This window comes from Simochromis diagramma, unplaced genomic scaffold (assembly GCF_900408965.1).
Source record: "Simochromis diagramma unplaced genomic scaffold, fSimDia1.1 OVJJ01000596.1, whole genome shotgun sequence".
Lineage (NCBI taxonomy): Eukaryota > Metazoa > Chordata > Actinopteri > Cichliformes > Cichlidae > Simochromis > Simochromis diagramma.
The window spans coordinates 6,585,017-6,603,579 of NW_024387245.1; the positions used below are offsets into that span (position 1 = coordinate 6,585,017).

At 39.1% G+C, this 18,563-nt stretch overlaps 1 protein-coding gene across 2 annotated transcripts; it reads right to left on the reverse strand.

Moving 5' to 3' along the window:
• Positions 1-723: 723 nt before the first annotated feature.
• On the reverse strand, positions 724-18,440 carry LOC120714274 (guanine nucleotide-binding protein G(q) subunit alpha-like). Of its 2 annotated transcripts, none has more exons than XM_040000409.1 (8): positions 18,231-18,440; positions 17,668-17,821; positions 9,411-9,595; positions 6,037-6,191; positions 5,590-5,718; positions 3,768-3,897; positions 3,002-3,155; positions 724-2,648 (listed from the first exon to the last, which is right to left on the reverse strand). In XM_040000409.1, the coding sequence occupies exons 2-8, from the start codon at positions 17,801-17,803 to the stop codon at positions 2,458-2,460; spliced, it is 1,080 nt and encodes a 359-aa protein (XP_039856343.1). In that variant the 5' UTR covers positions 17,804-17,821; positions 18,231-18,440; the 3' UTR covers positions 724-2,457. The 2 variants fall into 2 exon arrangements, with proteins under 2 accessions (XP_039856343.1, XP_039856342.1); XM_040000408.1 differs by having other exon boundaries at positions 18,044-18,440.
• Positions 18,441-18,563: the final 123 nt, after the last annotated feature.

Consider the following 18,563-nt stretch of genomic DNA (forward strand, 5'->3'; position numbering starts at 1 on the left):
CATCTTCACTGTTTGCTTTCAAATCTAAAGTGGTGGTTGAAATTTTGCCTGGTGATAATTAATAAATAAATACAACTGTCAATTTCTACCTCAGCATAATATACAATGGACACCTAACTCTACATGTATGTCTTTTATTAAGGCCACTCAGCCATGATTGGCCTAATGATGCTGTGACTTATTTATTATTAATGTTAAAACAGGTAAACAAAAAAGTAAAATTAGTGGAAATCAGCTGTGAATCATTCACATTTTTAAATGTGGAGATTTTTCCTGGGAAATCTTTCAAATCTTTCCTTAGCTACAGTCCTTGGGCTCATTATTTTGACTGGATGATGTTTTAGGTGAAATGTAGGATAACGGTTTTTAATTCATGTTCGATGTGGGGTTGAATTGACTGCATGTAGAACAGACCACTAAGGATTTGGTGCCCAGCAGCCACCTCACTTTTAATCTATCCTTGTGTCACATACAACTGCCACATTACTTTGAGTGTCCTCCAAAATTAATGGTTCTTTGCCACACTCTATATCCCTGCATACAAGACTAAAAATATGGACCTAATGCTGTAGGCTCCAGCCAGATGGATGTATCACAGAGGAGGATTTTAGGACTTAGACTGCTCCAGATGAGCTCTTCAAGCAGCCAAGAAGACAAACACTTGAATGGCAAACCATCAGTGTGCCGGAGCTGATTTGCAAACACAGACAATGACTGAAAACCTAAAATGAACAGATTGTTTATTTATCCAATCGCATTTAAAAAGACTGCATTCACATATTACAGTCATAGTGAAATATACCAATAAATAAAATGGTACACATTAGCCTGTGAAGAGGGTTCTGTGAACAATAGTGCTACGGATACACTCTCATGAGCTTTTTCTTCATGCCTGCGAATAGACCATCTCTAAAGCATCAGAGATGATTTAACATTTAAAAGTTCTCCCTTTAGCAGTTTCAACACTGACCGTGATGTGAGTAAAAAGACAGAAAAATAACCACAGTGGGAGATTACCCAACCATGCAATATGTACACTATGCTTTTAGATAAATAAAAGGGGAAGTTGTAAAGCCTTTTGAGCAAAGCAAGAAATATACTTAAAAATCCAATCAAACAGTCTTTGAACTGAAGAAACGTGCTATTCAAGCATACAACTGACACAAGAAATAAATGTGAATATCCCTTTGAAATGTTTAGAATTAGAAAACAAAAAACAAAAAGTATGCCGTGCTCAAAAAAAGTGGCTTAAAAGGGTCAATGCAGACAATGTACGGTGGCCCTGAGAGGTCAAAGGAACTGCAAACTAAAGAAATACCAGCAAATAGAAAAATGTTGAAAAAGCACACAAAGGACAACAGAACTTGAATAAAACACAACAGTAGTAGAAAAACACACAAAACCCAAAAGTGTTATTGGTGAGGTATGTCACCAAACACCTGAAGAAGTGGCAACAATCTAGTGCTAAATGGCTAATAGCAAACATCTGTCTGCAGTATTACATGAATCATGTGAAAACACTGCATGTTTTTCTCCCTCACAACATGGATGAGTCGTGTGCTCCTTTTAAGCGTGTCTCAGTACAATGTTTCGCAGCTGGTCCTTCGAATAAACGCCTCCCCCAAAAACACCTGGTTTTTTTTGCTCTGATTTAACTTCGACTGTGTTTTATTCGGCTTCTGTGTTTTGCTTTGTTTTTTCATTTCCAATGTGTTTTGTGTGCATTTGGAGAAATTTTCGGTTTGTTGGTGTTTTTAAGTCGCAGCGCAGTTCTGAAGTTTGACCTCTCTGGGACACCGTACAAACGTGAGGCGCATCGAGTGAATTGAAATTTGAAAACTGGAGCAAGTACGACACAACCACCGCTACAAAATATACAATGTGCAAGTAACAGTGGTAATAAGGTCAGTGTGTCATTAGTGTTGATTACGACTAGTTCCCTTTAAGTCAAGACACAACCTAAGCATTCAGATGCTTCGAACACTTTTTAGCTTGAAAAACAAACCATGACAAACTTGGATTAGTGATGTGAGGTGCTGCATTGCAGTTAGTCTGCATTCACTTCCACAGATTTCCTGAAGCAGAGACTCAGTACATTACAAGTCCTCTGAGGCTCTTGAGGACACTGAAATATTTTACACTGCTACACAAAGCACTCCATAAAATTCAGTGCATACTATAATAGGCTCCTCGCTAAGGCAGCGCTTTAATTGTCACGTCACACTTCATAATAGCTGGAGACATCCACTTTAAAGAGTGTAACTAGAAAATTTGAAATACATAAGTAGTGGAGCCATTTGACGACAAGCCGCGTTACTTCTCCGTTTCCTGTTTTTGGATTTAAGAGTTCAACAGCAGCGTGAAGCAAACAGAACCACAGAGGAGCTCTCCCGGCTGCCAGGTGTACAAAGCCGATTGAATTACAGCAAAAAGAAGAAGAACAAGACCGCCACACTTTTAGACCAAGTTGTAGGCATCCAGGTGGCCCTGCAAGATGTGGTCCTTCACCACGCAGAAGACAAACCGGACGTTGTCTGTGTCTGTGGCGCACGTGAAATGGGAGTAGATGATTTTTTTCTCATCTGGGTTAAGACTGACAAACATGTCTAATATGAATGCTTTTCCCGCGTCGACGTCCTGTGGAGGACCTAGAAGAAGAAAACAGCACAGGAATATTTTAGTAGTTGTGTAAAAGTGAAAAATTGTAAGTTAGATTCATGCATTTCCATGAAGAAATAGAAATCTGAATTCACAGGCAAAGCATATCATTTTTATCAGCGGAAAACAAACTGGTACACTCGTGTTTGGTCTGGTATAACCAGTAGCATTTAGTAGCTAATGCCAGCGAACTGTAAAAAGGAGCGAGTGTGTTGTTGGTGATTGTAAGAGAAAGACTGTGCTATTTGACACAGTGAATCAGCAAAAATGAATGGACCAAGATGCTCATATTATCATGTTCTATTCAAATGTTCTTTGCAGCGAGTGCGCTAGTTCCCCTTACCGTCGTACTCAGGGAAGTAGTCAACCAAATGTGAATACATGATTTTTTCCTCGAGTAAATCTATCTTGTTGAGGAACAAGATGATCGAGGATTCTTCGAACCACTTGTAGCTTATGATTGTCTTGAACAAGGCCATGCTTTCTTCCATTCGGTTCTGTGAAAAAACAAACAAACAAACATATAAATAAATAAAGAATGAAAGGGAGAAAACACAACAGACGTGAATCCCTGCTGAAGAACAGCAGTACTTCACCAGTGATTGCCTGTGTGAGCAAATTCAATTGGCTGTAATCTCATCAAGTGAACAGGCCTCACTAAAAGGTGCCCTTTGTTGGGATAAAGTGACTTTAGAGCTCCCCCTGCAGTTAAACTATGAGCACTGCCACAAAGGAGGGCTGAGATGAAGTTAATCAATGTGGCCAGAAAGTGAGAGAGAGAGAGAAACAGAGAGACAAAGAGAGAGAGAGAGAGAGAGGAGCTGGACTCTGCAGAAATCTAGGTCATCATTTCCACCTAACAGGTTTGGCCTTAAACAAAGGAAACAAAGTCCCTTTGTGTCCTATCCAGTGAGTTGGGTTTTTTTTTATCCCAAAGCAAGCTACTGTCTTTTCCCATGTAAGAAACGTGTGTGTGTGTGTGTGTGTGTGTGTGTGTGTGTGTGTGTGTATATATATATATATATATATATATATATACACACACACACACACACACACACACACACACATACATATATTAGATTATTATTTTTAAGTCTGATTTTTACCTCATTGGAAGACTCAGCGAGGACCTGATCGTACTCACTAAGTGCCACCAGGAACATGATGGAAGTGACATTTTCAAAACAGTGGATCCATTTCCTCCTCTCTGAACGCTGACCACCCACATCCACCATCCTACAGTCACAGGTTTAAACCGGTGAAAAATATTAAGGTAACATAAATGATACAAATGATGTTTCTTAAAAATGATAACAGGACCGGAGACAGCAATGTAAAGTACATGAACTGTTATATTAAAGAGGTAAAACCAGTCAAACTGGGGGAACCAGTCAAACAACAGCTAATATAATCAGTGGCCAGCTGTCACAGCGACATAGTCTAAAATTGGTCAGTTCAAACAGGACGTTTCTTTCTAATTCTAATGTGAACTCTAATGTGCGTTACATTTTAATGGGCTTCCTGAAAATTAACATCTCAGTGTCCAGTTACCTAACACACAGTAGGTGGCTTTGAGAGATCATTTTAAAGTTGGTCGGGCCTTCTCACAAAGTTTGACTAATTATCGACACAGTTAAACGTCACTATTTTTAGCGTTAAAATGATATTTAGTTTTCTAATTAACAAACATTTTGTTTGCTATATAACTATGAAATCAATTTAACACACTGGGGGCACTCTTCATGCAGAACTGCTCTGTGTGATCTGTCTGCTCTTGCTATACGTAGCCGCCCAGGATGGCAGACTTGATGAACAAATTATATTTAGGGACGCAATGATAACTGCAGTCCAAGGGCGAACAGGTGAAAGTGTTGCTTATAGGGCTGTTCGATATAATGATATATATCGGATGACGATATAAAAACGTCTATCGTTTCATTTTACGCTATCGTTTGTTTCGCAAAATAAACTGTTTACGGCAACATTTTTTCATCGTTTTGATGGTCACTGTAGTGGCTATATTAATTTCTTAAAGTTCTCTCTTTCTCTTATATTTAATATAACCACACTACCGACGGACAAGCGCCTGTTTTTATGCGTTGTGGTTAGCAACAACGACGGTAACAGCATCGCGTGTCCGCTTGTTTATGTTCCACATAAACCTTTCACAATAAAGCTCAAGATCCTGTTGAGACTTTTCAAAATAAACAGAATCACGTGAAAGAGCAGATTATTTACGGATGAGAATTAAAAAAGAGCCACCAGGTGCTAAAAAATAAACCTTAGACTCAAACGTTAGAACAGGCTTTTCCCCGCAGCACGCCGTGTAATAAATACTCACAAAGAAAACGGCAGCCTTTACAACTTATGTCTAAAAATGTATCGTTTCATGCATCGGTTAAAACACTCGACTCCAGCTACATGACGCGCAGCTGGAAACACGTCCTGCAAGACGAGCTGCCCGAGATTCACAGAATTTACAGAAAATGTTACATTTTTGTGATTTATATCGTTATCGGACGATAGAATTCTTATATCGGGATATGAGATTTTGGTCATATCGCACAGCCCTAGTTGCTTATGTGCTTATGTTACCTGATAACACTAGGTGTCATCAGGGACAATGTCATTGTTTTTGCAGGTATCTGGTTACCAGAGAGGTTACAAGTAAAAAGAAAAAAAAAAAACAGGATGGCCATTCGCTAGCAGTGAATGCACCATAATGATGTATACACACAACAGACATTGTACTCAGGAGGTAGAAGGGTAGAAGATTTTAAAACAGGTTACTGGATCTTTATATATATAAGATATAAATGTATCGATCCCTGTAATACCTCGAATTATGTTATCTGCTTTTAAGGAATGTTGCATTATTTTAATAGTATTTGTGGGGGACACCAACAAAAGAAAGAAAAAAACACTCACCTGAACACCACGCCCTCCAGGTCAAAAGGGTACTCTATGATACCGGTTGTGGGCACCCTCACCCTCAGCACATCTTGCTGAGTTGGCAGATACCCAGTATCGGAGATTCGATCCAAGTCATCCAGATAGCTAATAGCACAGGAGGAGGATAATGCAGTGTTACGAAATGAAAATGAAAGCTGCTGACAGAAAGACTGATGAAGAAGCAGAACAGAGAGGGAGAGAAGGAAGACATTTATTTTGAATTATTTAAGTCATGGCTGTATCTGTTTCAGCCATGCAGCTGTAATGAATTATTTAGAATTTAAATGCGTTTCTTTTTAACAACCTTAAATGGAAAAACTACTAAGCCTCTGTGTCCTTGGTGCATTAAAAAGACGGCTGGCAGATGAAACACAGGAAATTATTAGACAGTGTGTGAGGAGTTATTCTTCTGTTTACACTCACTATTTGGCTGAGTCTGAGAGCTGGTATTCCCGCTTCCGATTGTAACATTCCTGAATTCCCGGGTCGCTCCACAAGCTCTTCAAGGCATCAATGTATGGGTTGGTTAATGTTACCACCTTTTCCACATCAGCCTTATTGACAGTTGTGGCGTTGGCCTGAGCATCACAATAACACATTAATATTAGCAACAACTTCAGAAAGCATAATTACTTTAATATTGTGTTATTTATAGGAAGCATCTCTTGCGCAACTGTCACCGCAGCATTATAGGTGACGAATCAGTCCGAGTGCTGGAAGGAAGGAGTGATGTCATCCGGTTTACCAAGATAACAAATACCAAACAAGATGGAATTAAGATTCTGATTCACACTACCAATCGTTTACTGAAACTAACTGTTCAACATATAAGCACATCATTTCGATACAGTGGGGGAAATAATTGTTCCAAAGAAACGAAAAGTTTATATTTTTATGATAATTTAATTTTAATAGAGGCAGAATATCAACCAAACCACATTACATAAAAGCTATAAGTAGATTTTCTTGTCATTGAGTGAAATAAGTATTTGATCCCCTACAACGCAGCAGGGATGGCTGTGTGCCACGTACGGTCAATCAATCAACTACGGATCGTCCTTTTTGAACTCCTTATGTGTATGAAGCACAACTTTCCAGAGAATCAGTTCCCTCCATTTTACCACTTTGGGCAGTATCAAAGAGCCAAGAATAAAAATAAGAAACCTAACGGATTTCGAGAGTTTCGGCAAAGAGGAGCGGGCCAAACTCCCCCCTGAGGTGTGTACATGCCTGGTGATGTGAGCAAACTTTCAAATTCAGCAGGCAATCAAATATTTATTTCCCCCACTGTAAAAGAGAACTTTTTGATAGTCTCCAGCAGACATGATGAAATTAGGCCCTGTTTAAACTACTGTCACAGGGGGTCTTTAAAAACCAATAAGTAATCTCTGAGCTTCCAAACATAAAACAATAAATCTGATTTAAAGGTATCTGTGTAGTGGTTTTTCTTAAGTATGTTATCAACAGCTGTTGTTTATAAATCGTGATTCTCAACCTAGCAGTCAAGCGTGTTAACCCCATCTGCAGGAATTTAGTGCATTGGTTTGCATGGCATTGTTGTGGGAGAGAAGCGGTACCAGTATGTTATACGGCAGCCATCAGTGAAAACGGAAATGACACTGAAGAAATCAGACACAACATGAAAGGAGCTGGGGTAGATATGGGTTGCAAAGCAGCTTGCAGAGGCAGTACTAGCCGTGGGAAGGCTAAAGCATTTGCATGCCCCCATATCACATTTTTTCAACAGGAAGCACAGAAGGGCAGCAGTTCAGCAATCTGAAGCAATAGTAAACATGAGAATCAAAACCCATCATTAATGAAATTCCAGTGTTATGAAATATATGAATCGAACCGGCTGATTACACTGCAACGCTCCAATAAGGTAACACTCAAGAACAGATATCTGTTTGTTGAGTCATATATTTTTCATAATGCAGAAGTCTTTGGAAGGGATTTTCCACTTTGTTTGATTTTTTGTTTTTGTTTTTTCATGCTAACTAAAATGCTCCTGCTTCAAAATATACTCCCATTCTTCTCTTTGATGGTCCTGTTTTTCTTTTTCTATTTTACATTTTCTTCCCCCTGCAGTCACTGACCACCTAATAGAAATCAAAAAATCTTAGCATTTTACTAAAAGATTGTTCCAGCTTTTAATTCCACACCACTAATACAATGTAACTTACTCGCCTCCATCACTCAACAGCTGCCACTGTTTTATGTGCCGCGCCTCAAATAATCACGTCACTTCCAGTGTCTACTTCATTTTTTATAGAGCTACTCAGAGGCAGATTTTTTATTTAAGACTCAAAAACACAATCATAGAAATATCACTGAGTATTCATCTTACAGTATATTCCAGTATAGAGCTAGCTAGCCGCAGTTATGAAAGTATCATTAAGGCAGTCACATGAGTCTAGAGAGAGGTTGGCAACTGCCTTGTGTCCACCTTACTGGTTGCCAGCAAAACATCTTTGTGGTTTGTGTCTCACTTTTTCAAGTTTCGCTACAGTTCAGTGTTTAATTAGCAAGTGTTTGCAGACAGGTCAGTGTCATCCATAACAGCCACAAGCAAGCATTACACCGTGCTAGTGACCACAGTAATCACAAGGAGGTGTGACTTTTTGTGTAAACCTCTTACATAAAAAGTTAACTAAAACTATCACTTTTGACTTTATATGAGAAAATGCTTTCAGAATAAAAGTCTAACCTGTGTGTTTAGTGAACCAAACAGTAGGAGCAAGCTTCACTAAGTTAAGATGTTCTCCTTCAGGTGAAAGCAAGCAAAAAGCTAGTTACCCCAGCAGGCTTTTTTGTGAGCATATAAATTTAATCCAACTCGTTCAATTTTGAACATATTTGAATATAGCTATTCTTTTGGTTTTGTTTTTGCTTTGTTTTCTTTTTGTTTCAGAGAGGTTATACGAGGACTCAAATCTTTGGATGGGCCTTCTGTGCATTACTATAGATTCTAAGCTACGATTTCACCATTCAGGGAAGAGGTTTAGTGAACTGATATACTGAGTACCTGATATCACCGCTCGCTAAATTATTCAAACAGACAGTCAATAGTTTATTCAATAATGAGCGATAAATTTGGTTTCCAGACAGGAGTCTAATGCACTTTTTTGTGATCAGCATAGTTTGTGAACAGTGTAGTTGATTTGATGAATAAACGCACTTATTTCAGACACAGCGACTGATGTCTTGACCTCACTGACCTACGGTCTCTCTGTGTTTCACTGCTGATTTATGCAAACCGACTGCATACAAACAGTGCCATCCTGTGAGCTTTTACAGAACACCACCAACACTACAGGAAAGAAAAAATATAACGCACATGCTGACTCAGATGATCACTGACATAGGCTCTCCTGGATTGCATCCTAACCTGGAGCTTTACCTAATGTAGTCTCTGTGTGTGAGCTAGCACGTTTTTGTGATTAATACGCACCTGGTGTTTGTAAGACAGGAACAGATTCCTGTATGAATAATGGGGAATTCCTGATCTCTTACTTGTTTTTGGCTCAGGACTACCAGTTTTTACATGCTTGCAGTGTGACACTCTGTATACTTCAAAACGACAGCTCACTCCGTAAGTAGACAAAACTCTCTGGCAGCAGGATTGCAAAACTAAACACTGTTGCAAATTACCAGAAGTGCTTCACCCTAAATACACAGTAATACACACTGCAGGCTCTGTCAGTAAACCTTCCGCATGCTTCTGTGGGACTGTGTCTGATAAAAACCGCTTTCTCAATTTGTCTGAGCAAAGCAGCGAAGAAAGGACACAGGCCTACCTTGTTGTGCTCATACTTGTAGGGGATCTGCAGTGCGTTCATGGCCTGGATCATGGCCTGCATGGCTGTGAAGATGTTCTGGTACACCAGCTGTTTGAAGCCTCTCTTGTCTTCATCAGAGTATCCACGGCCATGGATGATCCTCATTTGTTTAATGAACGTGCTCTTGCCACTTTCACCAGTTCCTATCCAACAGGAGGCATAAATGTAGTTTTATTCTTTATTCCCATCAAAATACCAACAATACAATGCACCTGTCCTCCCCTCTATACCTTATCACATCCAGATACTGTGTAAATCCAAAGGGCATTTTCATCCCCTCAAGTGACTCTTGATCCAATAAGAACACATGGAAAATCAGATTTTAAAAATATATATATATGAAATATTTATTACAGAAAAAAATCTATTACAGACATTTTTTGTTTTGTTTTGGTTGTTTTTACAAAATGATTTTTTTTGCAATTACAGGACGATCAATAAGCTAACTGAGCACTTCCTGTAATTTTACTTTTACTTTTTTTATTTCTTACGATTTAAGCACAAAGAGACACAATTATGTTATTTACCACAACAGCAGGTAGAAAAAACTTAAAGTCTGAGAACTTGTTTTTTATAGTGGTAGAAGAAGCATCTAGATTATTTACTTAAATAAAAACTTCTTTAAACATATATAAGGAAAATTATTTTAATTAAAGTCCAACTAAAGTAAAAGTGCCTCAACTATAACTATTCATTACACAGAATTCATTTTTTCAGTATATTATAGGATCAAGGTGATTATAGTTAACTAAAACTGAAAACTAAAGCAGATTTGAAGAAAACATTTTAGTTAAAAAAAGTGAAAATTAAAACTAGACTTGTGCAAAAATGTAAACTATATAAAATAAGATTTTGTAAAAAATATCTGTTAGTTTGTTAAAAAGGTGTTATTTCAGCTTGGCTGATGAGGCATTGATGGACATGCTTATTGAGACTCTGGATGTCCACAGGATTGTGAGTCAACTGCTTTCAAAATATTCTGTGTTTTTATTGTAACACCGGTATAAATTTTCCTAAATCGTGCCTCCGACATATGCCTTCCATACAATAATAATTAAAAAGCCTACATCTGACACTGAAACTAACAAAAACTAAACTGAAACTAAACCGTTTGAAACAGTAGAAAGTAAGTGAAACTAAACTGGATTAAAAACAAAAAGTCAAAATGAATTAAAATAAAAAAACGAATTAGAAATCACAAAAATAAAATAACTCTGAAAGGAAATAATTAAAAAAAATATTCAGTCATTAATGAGTACATCACTTGTAATTATAATTTAAGCACTGACCTTTGGCTTAATAAAAAATAATAAGGTATAAATTTTTGATTGATCTAAGGCTATAAAACATATATACATATATGTAAATATATATTAGGGCTGCCACAAACGATTATTTTGATAGTCGACTAGTCACCGATTATTTTTGCCATGAGTCGACTAATCAGATCATCATCCATTGGAGGTAAAAGTACAGCTTATTGCACCAGCAGCATCTGTCCTTATATAACTATCATTAGCTTACAGCTTTAAGTGTTTCAGGTATGTGCTAACTAAAAATAAAGACAAGATGATAGTTTATTAAATTTTAATGAAATCTGCAGATTGTTTCGGTGAAGTTTAATAAACTCCTTGCTATCTAAAATATAACAGGACACCGGAGTAAATTCTCGAGCATCTCACACTTCTGACAATCAGTTGTCTGCTTGACATTCACTCAGCTGTGTAAAAACTTTAACTTTAATCTTAGCCAAACCGATTTACTCAGGAACAAATAAAATACTGAAAAAAGCCAAACAATGACATTTTAAGTTATCTAAGTGACTTATATATCATGTTTAACCTGAGTAGCGAAAGACGGCGGTGGGTTTGAAAACGATTTGCCGGGTGTCCGGTGTTCTCAGCGGCTCTAGTGAGCCTTGCCCCCGGCTAGCTATCGAGCTAGTGGGTAACAGACGTCTCCGAAAACGTTGAAGCGCTTTTGAAAATATGTGGTGTCTTGATAAACTGAGCAGATATTTGAGGTTTACACAGCTACATTCTCGCCTGAAAATATGTTAAACATTTATTTTGTGACCCAGAAAGAATAATAAGAGTAATATTAAAACTAACTAGCTGCTGCCATTGTTGGAAACTGAGCTGGGCTGCGCTATGAATTCTGGGACACAGCTTCTTCTTCGGGGTTTAACGGCACCTGGCATCCTTGTACATGCAGTGCTGCCATCTCCTGTTTCAGTCCGTTATTACACTCTTAAATCCTACTACTTATTCCTGCGTCTTTTGGGATCTTACAAAGCTTCAAACGACTCGTCGACTATTAAATCAGTCGTCGATGATTTTGATAGTAGACGTAATCGTGACTAGTCGACTAATCGTGGCAGCCCTAATATATATATATATATTAGGGCTGCCACGATTAGTCGACTAGTCACGATTACGTCTACTATCAATATATATATATATATATATATATATATATATATATATTAGGGGTGCAACGATATTCGTATCGATATTGAACCGTTCGATACAGTGCTTTCGGTTCGGTACGCATATGTATCGAACAATACAACATTTGTAATTTATTTTATCAACTTTCCTTCTGACGATACTGTCTGTGTTGAGCGCTCAGTGAATCTGCGTTCGACTACTCCGCCCAGGCTGCACTGTCGAGCGCAGATCCACTGAGCGCTCAACACAGACAGCATCGTCAGAAGGAAGAGCGCAGGGCACCTCCCCCACCCTCATTCAGATCTGGCGTTTGGAATTATTTTGGTTTTCATGTGACGTATGACCCTGAAGGTAAGCGAGTCATGGACTAAAGTAAAACAGTATGTTGGATGTGCCATGCAATGCTCAATTACATGGGTGGGAACTAGTGTGTTAGCGCAGTTAGCTCGTTAACGTGTTGGCCGTCTAGCCCCATGCACGGGGCGATCGGCGGTAGCTCGTTAACGGAGATTTGCCGTGTTGTGGCGTTAAGGTCATTTCAACGAGATTAACCTGAAAGCACTAGTGGGAACACAACGAATATGACTGCACATTTACGCCGACATCATCCTAGTGCAAAGACAAAAACAACAAGCATGCTACTAACTTTAGCCGAGTCATTTAGACAGCTGTTAGCACATGACTCTCCTTATGCTGCTGAGAATATAGCCCAGAAGAAGCGGATAGTATAGCTTTTATTTTGGAAAGAGACATTTCTCTGTAATAAACTCTCTTTTCCAAAGATGAGTGATTCCTCAATAAGATACAGGGCTTGCAATATCGCTAGCCCGACGTCCCGGAGCTAGCGATTTTTTTCAGTCGGGCTACCAAAATCTATCTCTTCCCTGCCCGTCGGGCTATTGTAGGAAGGAAAAATATATGTCAATGCTTTTGCATTCTTTCAGAAATGTAGCTGGGTAATTATGTCATTGGCATCGGTGAGCCACTGTCAATATGTGACATATTGAAATTGCGTTTGAATTTGCGCTTGTTTTTTTGCTTTCCCTTTGCAATCGTGCGAACTGTGTATAGAGAGCGACAGCACTGATTGGTGAGTGATGATAATTTGCGCACCAATTCCTCTGACATCGTCTTATTAATCGTTAGCTTACTATGCAAACATGACAAGTGAAATCTCCCGCAGCAAGCTTAAACATGTGAGAGGTTGATCGCGCAGAGAATCGCTGAGCTTATGTGAGTGCGTGTGTAAAAGCAGCAGGATTTATATTTGACTACGATGACCTGGATGACTGAGAACCTTCACAGACAGATATATATTTTAGTTCTGCTGAGCCAAATAAGACAGGTCAGGGTGAAGAAGTGACAGCCAAAGAAAAGCTTACCACAAAACGGAGAAGTTATGACAAATCAGACTATAAGGCAAAAAGAAAGTGCAGCTTTATGGTTTCATGGACAAAATAATTTCTGTGGCTGCAATATGACGAGCTAAATAACCAGGGCTGCACATAAGTGGTCCGCAGGTGCGCATTCGCTGTCAAAATAAAAAAAACACGCACAAGGGTTAGGGTTAAATTTAAAAACTGTACTTTTGAGTTAAAATATATATTTATAATTTTAATAAATGACAAATTAAAAAGGCATGAACATTTTTTTTGTATCGAAAAAATATCGAACCGTGACACCAAAGTATCGAACCGAACCGTGAATTTTGTGTATCGTTGCACCCCTAATATATATATATATATATATATATATATATATATATATATATATATATATATATATATATATATATATATATATATATATATATATATATGAAATAACATCTGTCACAAAAAAATAATGACAGAAACATTTAACTAATACAGGTACGTCAGAACTTGTTTTACATTTTCCTGCTGACCCTGTTGACACATCCATCCATTTCAATTATATTGTTTCTGTAAAACGTTCACATATTCTATATATATTCGTGCAGTGTGTAAGCGATCAGCTAGTTTTAACTGTAAAACTCCCACTCTTTCTGTCTGTTGACATTGAAATTCCTTTCTGGATCACTATGCGTCACACTGATAAGCTCTTGACTTTTTGATACCAGATCAAAATTTCAACACTTTCAGTGTTTTCTTTAAGGTCCTAACAACAGGTGTTCATTCCCCAGTATTCTGAGTTTAGTTTAAGTTAGTAAATGTTAGCATGTTAACGCAGTCAGCATAATAATCATTACATCACCAAATGGACTGCAAACTTTATAGCTGTGAGCATCAAAACATGCTGATGTTAGCATTTAGCTTAAGGAGCAACTATGCCTGAGGTCTCACCAGCAGCACGGATGCAGACTCTCCTGTTTAGCAACATTGGATGGGGTTTTATAGCTCAGAGGAATAAACTATGTCAGGTTATCACTAAACAGAGGGTATACAGAGCGATTGATTTTATTGCTTCATTTATTTATTTAATAATAATAATAATAATGGATTGCATTTATATAGCGCTTTTCGAGACCCTCAAAGCACTTTACAATTCCACTACTCATTCACACACTGGTGGAGGGAAGCTACAGTTGTAGCCACAGCTGCCCTTGGTGCAGACTGACAGAAGCGAGGCTGCCATATCGCGCCACTCGGCCCCTCTGGCCATCACCAGTAGGCGGTAGGTGAAGTGTCTTGCCCAAGGACACAACGACCAGGAACAGACAGAGCTGGGGATCGACCCAGCAACCTTCCAGTTACAAGATGAGCTTCCCAACCCCCTGAACCACGGTCGCCCCGAATGTAGTTATGATCATAATATATTATCCTGATGTCCTCTTATGTAAACTTGGACATAACTTGCATCAAATGTTACGTTTTGTCATCTCATGGGTGGCTGGTAGATTTATTAGAAGTTGCGGCATTTCCTCGTGTAGCCGACAATGCAGAAATGACACCAGTGAGACAACCCTGTGCACAAATGAAAGCAATAGTATTTCTTTTAAAATGTTATTAGAGAGTACTTAAAGCGATGTGCACTGTTCTAATGTCAGACTGAAACTGGTCGTGGGCAAAAATACAGAGTGCTGTCTACTGAAGCTAAAAGGCTGGTGACACGTTCTACATGACTACTCATGCTTGACTGCTTTAGACCTTCAACTTAGTCACTGATGACACATCCTTTGCCAAATAGTCAAATTAAATGTGGCACCTTATTAAGTACACCTGTTCAACTACTTATTTATGCAAACATCTGATCCGCCAATCATGTTGCAAGAACAGCATTTAGAACATAGTCAAGACAAAATGGTGAAGTTTAAACTGAGCAGCCGACTGGGGAAGAAGGGTGATTGAAGTGACCTTGAATGTAGCGTGGTTGTTGGTGACAAATGGGCTAAGTATTTGAGAAACTGTTGATCTGCTGGGATTTTCCCACACTGCCATCTCAAGGGTTTACAGAGGATATTTTCCCAAACAAGAGAAAATATCCAGTCTGCGGCAGTCCTCTGGAAAAAAATGTATTGATGATGTCAGAGGCCAGAGAAAAATGGCCACACTGCTTCGAGCTGTTACAAAGACCACACCCAGAACCGCTCCGGTCAGCTAAGAACCGGCAACCGAGGATATCATATCCACGAACTTACCAAAATTAGACAGAAAATCAGAAAAATGTTTTCTAGATTTACGAGTCTCAATTCCTGCCGCAACATTCGGATGGTAGGGTCAGAATTTGGTGGACACAACATGAAGCCATATTGTTGCTGACCATGTCCATCCTTTCATGATGCTTGCTTCCAGCACAGTAACACACTGTGTCACAAAGCTCTGGTTTCCTGAACACGACGCGTCACAGTCACCAGATGTCAATCCAACACGGCCCTTTGGGATATGGTGAAACAGAGGATTTGCATTTAGGACGTGCAGCCAACAAATCTTCAGCAGCTGTGCGATGCTGACACGTCAATACGGCCCAAAATCTCTGCTGTTAAATGTTAAGTTTTTCCAGCACCTCAATGAATCTGTGACACTACGAATTAAAGCAGCTCTGAAAGTAGAAAGGAGCAAGGAGGAACTAATGAAGTACCCGGTGCCCTGTAGTATACAGATGAGGACTGCAACTAAGATTTCTTTTCTGTACAGATTAAATGACAGCGGTGTGTGGAGCCCATGCCATACTGGATTTTATGGGGCCAATTCTAAAGGAAGTTGAAAAAAAATGTATACCATCAACTAAAGTGAGATTGATGAGGGAGGACTCATCACACTTCCAGGTATAACTGTTAGTAATAATGTTACTAATACATGTAGATTTGTCACATCTTTATACCTCATAAAGTCTCCAAATCATGCAGAGATTATAAATGCAAACTAGGGTCAGGAAGCTACAGTCTAACATGCTCGTGGCTAACCACAAAAGTGCTACAAAAGTAGTTGACCCAAGGCTAGTCGCATATTATTTCGTAAAAGGAAAAAAACTGACGAGTGAGTATTTGAGCTTCGTGTCATGTCATGCCTGTCTGAACCAGCAATGTATACCAGAGGACTGCTTACTGTTGTGTAGAAGAAAAATGCTGTTATCAGATACACTGCACAGATCTGTCGATGGGCAGTTCTGAAGAACTGGAGGCAGTTGGCTCTGTTAACAGTCAACTGTTTTCTCTTTTTTCGCTGCTCTCCTTAAGATTAAACTGTGATGAGTTTTGTTGTAGTACCAGTTCTTTTTTTAAATACGTCTCATGAGACGCATACAGCAACCACTGATCAATGTCACCGCAAACCACTAATGTACATAGACTTTGGTCCATGTTAAACTACTACAGTCAGGCCATATGTTGATGTCTTATCAACAAATGAAGTATATACACTTCATTTGGTACACATAATATTTCAATCCTACAAATCTGTGTAGTTAATCCCTTTTTTTCCCCCATTTGAGATACAGTAGTAGCTAAAAGTAGTTAAAACTCCCACTGTGAGTATGTTTTGCATGGTTTCCCGTACTGTAACTGCATTTTGCATTGTCTTTACACTTTAACTCACCTCACACAGCAAACTATGCACACGCCCTATGACAGGAACAGTGTTCAGTAGTAAATGACGTGCATGTAAACTTCATCCTACTCCCTTTTGAATATGTAAATTGTGTGGTATATAGAATTATTCATGTCACCTCCATGTTTTTTATTTTACTTTGGGGATTTTTCTGTTTACAATATATATATATATATATATATATATATACACACACACACACACATATATATATATATCTTATATTTTTCAGGTTTTAATGTCCACATTCAGGATTCACCTCTTACTCCACTGTTTATAATCTGCTTCCTCTCAGCCACAAAGGCATCATAACACACTCAAGTGCACTGAATCATGTTTACATCTATGTTTTGAGGGGTCTGATTCAAAGAGCAGACAGATGCTAAGTAGGCTGTATTTATTCAAGTAGTCTTCTGTGACACAGCTTTCTTTTTTCTCCACTGCACTGCATGAATTTAAGAGCTGCACTTGCTGCCTCATATGTCAAAACCGTAAATACAAATATTCAACACATAAGGCTGTTATATTTATGCAAGATTTTTTTTTTTAAATCGTTAAGACATTTGATGTATCAAATTTAATAATTAATTTGATATAACAGACGAGATGCAAAGACCCTCTTGAGGAGGCCACCTAACGTTTTTCGGGATGCAGCTTCTTAAGTGGAAGTCCTGAAAACTTGTTCCACCTCTGACCTCTCATAGAGGTGTCACAGAGACCGTTTGATCCGTCTCTTACCCAGCAAAAGGAGTTTATATTCCCGTCGGGATTCCCTCTTGTCCCGGCGGAGCTGCCTCTCAATCTCATCGTTGATCCTCCGAGCCTCTTTGGCCTCCGGGCTGAGGCAGCATGCCCCCACGGAGCTCAAAATCATTCCTGGTTACAACTTCACCTTCCAAGGTAAACACACATACATACTGTTTGTTCATACAGCGAACACTCCCCCCTTCCCTTCCCTTCCTCAGTGTATCCTCGAGTCACAACACACAATGATTAAAGCCCACGGTAACTCTTTACTACAAGCTCCAGCAACTACGCCTCCCCCCTCCCGGAGCTGGAAACAGAAGCTTTAGCAAATTTAAGGAAGTAAAGCAGCTGTTCTCGAGGCTGTTACCTTCTTCCTCTCCAGTAAAAGGGGAAATTAACTTTGTGCAATAAGTTGAGCAGACTGCAACGGCGACTGTGATAGCTGACGCTCCGGGCGTGGTGGACTGAATATGGCGGAGTTTTGACTTCAAGGCGCAACAAAATGACACAAAGATGATATCAATTAAAAAAAAAAAGTGGTTAAGAAGACCTACTCGGTAAATAAGACCCTGCAACCACCTATCGCGTTATCCTCCTCTGCCTGCAGACTCCTTTATCCCGTCTCCCCCCCCAACTCTATCCACAGTGAAAACCAACAGCGCGCCATGTGACAGAGGGCTGTGCCGTGATGGGAAGCCGTGTGGGCTTTCACTATTACATTATAGGAGCAGATTTCCGGTGTTAACCAGCGAACTACGGATGCATGTGATAGAGCAACTGGCTGACACACTTCACCATGTCCGTAAACCAATTACATGTACTACAAAGACAGCAGCGCAGTATTGCTCCGCTGAAATAAAAACAAATAGACACACACTTACACTTTG